General features: G+C 38.7%; 1 protein-coding gene across 1 annotated transcript in view; it reads right to left on the minus strand.

The window, feature by feature from the left end:
- SERPINB11 (serpin family B member 11) overlaps positions 1–7579 on the minus strand; it is a 10734-nt gene extending 3155 nt beyond the window's left edge. The window contains 5 exon segments of the mRNA XM_007935490.1: positions 3–124; positions 1719–1836; positions 4564–4692; positions 6049–6108; positions 7412–7579. Of these exon segments, the coding sequence (XP_007933681.1) occupies positions 3–124; positions 1719–1836; positions 4564–4692; positions 6049–6108; positions 7412–7579 (597 nt within the window).
- Between the last annotated feature and the right edge of the window lie 405 nt (positions 7580–7984).

Here is a 7984-nt window from a genome sequence, read left to right on the forward strand (position 1 = left end):
TTTTTGGTCGTTTCTTTTTCCTGAAATCGATGTTGCCATTGCCCTTTGAAGTATATGGCGTTCACCAAGACCATTACAGAAGTAGGGTCAATTGCGCCCTTTCCAAAAAGGTCCTTGATTTTTCCTTGTACAAAAAAACAAACAAGAAGGTAACTCTGTTTGGATGTCAACTTCCTGATGACAGAGAGTTGAGTAGTCACAAGACATTTGGAGCCATTGCTTTTTGTGGTTGTTATTTTGTAGTTGTTGAGAATACACACAGCAAAACATACACAACCAATTCAGCAGTTTCTATGAGTACAATTGAGTGACATTCTTCAAGTTGTGCAACCATCCCACCCTCCTTTTCTGAGCTGTTCCTCCCCCACGAACATGAACTCACTGCCCACTAAGATTCCAATCTAACCATTTGAGTTCTTGCTGTCATTTTGATCCCTTGAGCACAGTACTCAAGGCAGACATTTTTTTTACTAATTAAGCTAACCTATTGTTTTATTTTAAAAAGACTTCAGGGGATTTTTTTTTTTTTTTCTGGTTTAAAGATTATCTCAGGGCAATAGTTTCAGGGGTTCATCCAATCACCATGGCTCCAGAGAATCCAGCTGGAAATTTGAAATGCCCAAAGAGCCCCATCTTCTGGCCATGGAGACTGTCCTGCTGTTGTTGTTGTTATGTGCTGTCGAGTCAGACCCGACTCATAGCGACCTCTCCAATGGGTTTCTGAGGCTGTATCATCACAGAAGTAGATTGCCCAACCTTCCTTCCAAGGAGTGGAGAGCCTGTCCTAGTCAAATTAAACTTAATTCAAAGAATAGGGGATGTTTAGTTATTTCAGAAGATGGCAGGACAAATACTTGTTTTCTTCAAGAAATATTCTACAGAGGGTAAAAACAATAGAGGATAAAACCTAATATCAAAAAGGACCTAAAAGGAGTTCTGCTCAGGCTATTGGATACAGAAAAAGCTTGAATAAAATGATAGTTATTTGTGTCAAAACTTTCAGCAAACTAGAAATAAAAGGAAAGACCCTTAAGCTGAAAAAGTATAGTCATAAAAACACCTGAGGCAAATATTATAGCTAATGATGAATATTAAAAGTCTTCTCACTAAGTTCAGAAGCAAGACACAACACAAGGATCCCGATACACCACTTCTATCCACCTGAAGACTCTAGTCCATAAGACAAGGGACAAAAGGCAAAAGGATTAGGAAGCAGGATGATTGTGGATATAGAAATATAAAATAATCTAAAGTAAAACTAGAATTATTGCATGACTCAGCAACGTTAACATACAAAATTAAATTATATACTTATATTCCAACAACAAATAAAATTTGATTAGATATCAACTTAAATTCAGCAAATACTTAGAAACAACTTATCCAAAGATACACAAGACTCCAAGATAATGAAATGCAAAATATCATTGAAAGAAATTAAGGAGGTACCAAATAAATAGAGGTGAATTTCATACTCATGGGATGATTGTATAAAGATAAATATTATAAAGATACCTATGTTCATCAAATATTCTATAGATTCAATGCTACCCCAACTAAACCACTCCTAAATACTCCTTGGTTCCTTTAAGTGTTGGTCTGTCCATGTCATGTTCTGGACTTGACCCCATTTCCTTGTTAGCATTTACTCAAGGTGTTAACCAACCAGCACAAGTTTGGAGACACCCTGTGGGTTTGGGTGTGTGACTTCTCCTTACCATTGGTTTTACTTTCAACCCAAGCATTAATGGCTTTCCTTGTTTCTTCTGGAGAGTGTTCAAAATCAACAGTTTGAAGACGGGCTTGATACAACTTCTCAGAACAGATTAAATATTGCTGGAAAAGAAGGAAAATAGCACAATGACACAAACATAGCCAACACCAAAACAAACCCATTGCTGTTGAGTCAATTCGAACTCATAGCTACCCCACAGGGCAGAGTAGAACTGCCCCATAGAGTTTCAAAGGCTGTAATTTTTAGGGAAACAGACTATTGTATCTTTCCCTGAAGAGCAGCCGTTGGGTTCAAACCATCAACCTTCAGGTTAACAGCCAAGTGCTTAACCACTACACCACCAGGGCTCCTGACACAAATATTGTGTAAGGAAAACAAATACTTGCAGGTCAATATATTTCTAAAATAACACACAGACAAAAGAAGCTCATGAAAGAAGCAGAATCTATTCATACTTATTCTTAATAAAACAAATAACCTTGGCAAAATGCAAAAGCTTTCCAAGAAGAATGTTCAGAAATTTTGGTTGTTACTTTTGTCATATTGTTGGCTTTGTTAGTTTTAAGAAGTTCTAAGCCAACAAAAAAAAAAAATTGCACTAAAGTATATACCATTTCACCATGTCCCTACTCTTTTCTTTACAAAGCAGAGTTATTGCTTTCATATTACAGACAGGAAAATGAGAACCAGAGAGGTTAAGCCATTTACTTGACTGAGGCCTGGCAGAAAGTTAGTGGAAGAGTCCAAATTACAGCCAGTGCTACTACAAAGGAATCGCTTGGAAGTATTTGAGTCTTCCCCTATGAGGATGTCATGCTTGGTAAAGTGGAGGGTCAATGAAGAAGGGGAAGGCTCTCATGAGATGGATAGACACAGGGACTGCAATGATGGGCTCAGGTATAGCAAGGATCATGGGGCTGGCACAGGACCGGGTAGTGTTTCATTTTGCTGTGCATGGGGTCACTATAAGTTGGAGACAACTCGACGGCACCTAACAACAACAACATGTCATATGTCAAACTCCTCATGGGCTACCATATATAAAGTCATAATAATAATAATATTACTCTCTGATGTAGAAAATTAGCATTTCTTCAACTTCATGTAAAGTATGAACAAAAAGCATCTTAAAGAATTTTTGTTAATCTCTTATGTACTATCCAAGTAAAAACGTACATAAATATGGCATCAGTGTGAGGAATGTAGCCCTCTCTTTTAACTAAGTTCCCACCCTTAAAGCCCTGCCATGCTGCATTCTGGAGCCCAATTAGTTAGCATCCATGGCCTTTGACTTATAGAACCATGACCTGTCTACTGCCTCGCTGCCAAAGCAACAACAAAATCTTCATGGACCCGAATGGGATTGTCCATGATCCCATGGATCAGACCTAGAGGAGACACCTCAACAGACCTGCAGGACCTGGTGCCCTACTAAGAACCAGACAGAATGATATGAGACTTAGAAATATGGCAAGCGTGACAGTGGCTACCTGCTATTCAGTTTGCCATTTGCCCACCTGGGTTCTTTTTTGCCTAAATCCAGTGTAAAGCAAAAGCAAAGCTTTACAAAGAGCAAACACTGATGGTCTTCATAATTCAGGCTGAGTCCAATCTCACCTCCATCACAGCAGGGTGATGGAGCAATTAAAACAGGAAGCTGGCACAACTCGAACGTCATCAATGTCAGTGAATTGTACATGTAGAAACCGCTGAATTGGGGTATGTTTTGTTGTGTATGTTCTCAACAATAACAAAATAAACAAAACTTTTTTAAAAGATTAAAAAGAAAGAAATACATTTTTCAAAATCCCTCATTGGTTAGACTCAAATATATGAAGAGGTACAGAGAGACATACTGACTAAGTAGGACTCTTGCCACTGGGATGTGGGATTTAATAGAGCCATCATTGAAAATATTAAGTTTTCACCAAAATAATAAAAAGAAAAACAAAAAAAAATATGAGAAGCTGTAATTGGCTAGGGTCAAATCCATCTTTGGCCACACAACTATCTCTTAGACTTTTGTCAAGTTGACTTTTCAGAATCGATTCCCTATCTGTAGAACTAATGGGAACTGTATTTTAGGACTATGTAAGGATTATATGAGATAATACCTGTAAAGAATTAAGTATAATAATTGGCTTATAGTTGGACCCCTCCTTGGGTTTCTGAGGCAGTCTCTTTACAGGAATAGATTGTCCAGTCTTCCTTCCGAGGAGTGGCTGGTGGGTTTGAACCACCAGCCTCCTGGTTAGCAGTCAAATGCCTTAGGCACTATGCCATCAGAGCTTCCACTCAATAAAATAGTATGTCACAATACTTTTGGGAAATGGCATACACAGTGTTAGAATTTCAGAACTAGAAGGAACTTAGCCTAATCTTCTCATTCTGCAGAAAGGGAAACTTACTTGTCTAAAGTCATATGTCTAATTTGGAACACAACTCAGGTCTCTTGGCTCCCAGTCTAGTGTGCTTTCCACTACCCTTTGATACTCAGCCATTAAGGACCTTTGGAAAAGAAGAGAGAAGTGTACTTTGTTTGTCTCTGGTCTAAAGGGATAATTCTTACCTGCTTTGATTTGTGCTCCATCTCTCACCTTGGTTTTTGGACAACTTTGAGGACTTTGCAAAAGTGAACTTTTATGTAACATTTCATAACTTTAAATGGGCGTTGGTAAAATCATTTCACTGAAACTCCAAGTCAGCTCAAATTCCTTCTCTTAAAGATGACTCTTTCTCTGTGACTCTTCCTACTCTTCATTGATTTTATGGCGTGAAAGTCAGAGGATGCCAAGAAAGCTGCTGGCCTCTATTCCAGATGGGCTTACCTGATGGAATGGCATCATCTGTGTCCCATAGAGTCTGTTGGCAATGCTGAGGGCAGAGTTAGAGTCTGGCTGGTTGATTTGAGAGAATAGGGCTCCCAACTCTGAATGAATCCTTCCAGCTTGGCTGCACTGAAGCATCTGTAAACAAAGAATGGTGCATTAAATCGCTTGATTTCTTGCCACTGAAGAGTGATTGTTGTTGTTGTTATTTGCCGTCGAGTCGGACCTGACTCATAGCCACCCCTCCTTGGGTTTCCGAGGCAGTATCACTACGGAAGTAGATTGCCCCATCTTCCTTCCAAGGAGTGGCTGGTGGGTTTGAACCACCAGCCTTCTGGTTAGCAGTCAAGTGCCTCAGCCACTATGCTACCAGAGCTCCCGAAGAGTGATTAGGAAGGTGAAAACAATATCTAGAGAGCAAGATGTTTGCCTCTGGATAAAAGGGCAGCAGATACTAATAAACAAAGAGTTGAATAGTTTCAAAGCATTTTCCTTCTCTAGGCTCCCTCTAGCACAAGTCTCATCACTGTGACTTTTGGTTATAAACTATGTGTAGAATCATAAGCTATTGTGAAAGACACATGCACTTGTTGATCCCAACAATTTAACTCAAACACAGAAGTCAACATATGTACATAGGACATCCTAGTGGGGTAGTTAAGGTGATAACCCAAGTTTTCTTGTGCCTTTGTGCCTGTAGAATCATTCCTCTTCTCCATCACACTCTTTTCTATGTTTCAGTTTAATACAACTTTGCAGAACTGACTTTACACATCCATCTGTCCCTCGATAATAGAATTTCTACCACCCGTTCAGCTTTGATGAATTCAAAAGAGGGCTGAAAATTCACCGACATTGTAGGAGTAGGCCTATATACCCTAAAGCATTACTTCCCAAACTGTAGGCCTTAATCTCCAAATAATAAATTGAGTTTTGTGAAGTAGTGTTCTGTGAATCTATATGCATTTGTGGATTTTTTTTAAATCAATCACAATCCAACATATAGCTATTGTCATGTGGGAATTCTATGTAACTTTTATATCAAAAGGAATCCTCCTACAGGAAAGAAATAAGGACAGATAGTGTGGGTTAGGAACATCAGGCCTTGTCTTCTGGGTCTATAATTGTCTGGGAAAGATCAGAATCCCTTCTCAGGCTTCACTGTACTGAAAACATCTAATGGTGCATAGATGAAGATACAGACTCAGTATGGGGCATAGTCCATAAAAGACAAGAAAAGTTTGAGGAAGGATGACAATAAATAAGGTAATAAAACCTGGAAGACTTTATTACTGCTATTATTAGCATTATGTTAAACTCTGTACACTGTAGTGATTATCAGGAAGATGAAAGGAGAAAACAAAAGGAGACATTGCTAGCTTCCTTACGGGGCAACCAGGAGACTCCTCTCAACCCCTGAACTATTCTTTCTTAGTGCTCTTGTGTTAAAGACCATTTGACAGCACAGTTGTAATATTATCCTACCTTAGAAGAGTCCTTAAACTCTGGTTTTAATGATTCTACAACATTATTAAAGTGAAGCACCTAGAAAAAGAAAGAGAGACCAATTGGTATCAAAACACTGTCCATTCTATAAAGATTAACAGTATCTGCTTCCCATTTCAGATAAGGGCCAATACTAATAGCTTGTTGTTGTTATGTGCCATCGAGTCGGACCAGACTCATAGCCACCCCTCCTTGGGTTTCCGAGGCGGTATCACTACGGATGTAGATTGCCCAATCTTCCTTCCGAGGTTTGACTGGTGGGTTTGAACTGCCAGCCTTCTGGTTAGCAGTCAAGTGCCTTAGGCACTATGCTACCAGAGCTCCCTTAGTACTTTGGGCAAGTTGCTTCATCTCTCTTAAATACTAGCTACAATGTGGTATTATTAAATGTGGTATTAGTAACAGCTAGTATTTAATAATACCACGTTCCAAGTCCTGAACTAAGTCATTACATGTCTTGTATTACTTAACCCTCCCAACAACTTCATGAGTAGATACTATTACTCCCATTTTATAGTTAGGGAAATTAAGGTCAAGAGAGATGAAGCAAGTTGCCCAAAGCCATTTTCTGTCAGGCTCCAGGGACTGGGCTGTTAGCCTTTTGTCCCTCTCCAACTGTTCTCAGATCATTACCTAGGATGGTTCCCTTCTGGGGCCATGTAAGACATTACATGGTTTCCTGGTACAATATCTATTTTAAGTGCGAGAAAATCATGAAATAAGGGGGAAAAAAGTCAAAAGTAATAAGATCTGCAAGTACCCTAAGAGTTGTTTAGCGATATTTTTCTTGACTTTCTACAGCAATTAAAAATATACATAATGAAAAAATCATAGGACCTTAGTCTTTGTAACCTAAAAACTTTCTTCTCTGAGTCTGTTTTCCCATTCACCAAATAGGATTAGCAATCCCCACTGACCACACAGAGTTGTTATAAAGTTCAAATGTAATGATGAGTATTTATAAAATAAAAAAACTTGATAAATTTTCAAGTGTCCTATAAACATAAATCATTACATTTTATCTTAAAGTTAACTACAGAGGGCAAGACTAGAGCCACATACGTGTTCCCTGTCATGTTTAAATCATGAGAGGAAGAACTCCTAAAGCAAACTGCAGAGATTGATTTATGGTACTATGTACCATAAATGTAATTGCATTATTTAATAATGTAATTGCATTATTTAAGCCATTATACATTTTAAGAAATCTGATTACTCAAATGTATTCTGTCCTTCACAAGTTGGCTGTTTTCTTGGTATAAAGATGCAAGTGATTTCACTGACCATGGTGGATGCATGAAACATTTCCAGGGTATAGGGACGTGTTTGCTACGTTCAGTACCTTTTCTATTTGCTGTGCACTGTTTCTTCTAGCACCAAGGAGGATCATACTTAGGGAATAAAGCAGACTCAGAGGGGAAAAGAAGATGTTATCTCCAACGTTGTTACTGTTGAGCTCTTTGAATACATCAAGGCAAAATTCCACATTCGCTGTGCTGAGGGATCCCATTGTGTATGCCAAGGACTGAGAACAAAAGGGGAAATGGTTTCAGAATATCACTTGGAAGTACAAATAATATCTCGAGTTCAGTTATTCTTTACTGAGCACACACCATTTCATGGAAATTCACTCACCCTTATCAGAGTTGCTGAGCAATGAGTGAATGTTGGAATGGAGAATTCACAGGAGAGTTAGAATCTAATGAACAGAAGACTTACTATTCCTTTCGACCAACAGTTCACAGCTATCTCACCATTATTTGTGTACATTTCAGAATTATCTGTAATTGTTCTGGAGCAACAGAGCAGAAAGGATTAGATCTTTGTGCTCTTAATTTCCATGCTTCAAGGCACTCCTCATCCAGGAATCTGTGTAGAAAAATCCTTGAGACTCTCAGGCTCAGACAGACCAGAT

Source organism: Orycteropus afer, unplaced genomic scaffold, assembly GCF_000298275.1.
Source record: "Orycteropus afer afer isolate SDZICR_OR568_19922 unplaced genomic scaffold, OryAfe1.0 scaffold00029, whole genome shotgun sequence".
Lineage (NCBI taxonomy): Eukaryota > Metazoa > Chordata > Mammalia > Tubulidentata > Orycteropodidae > Orycteropus > Orycteropus afer.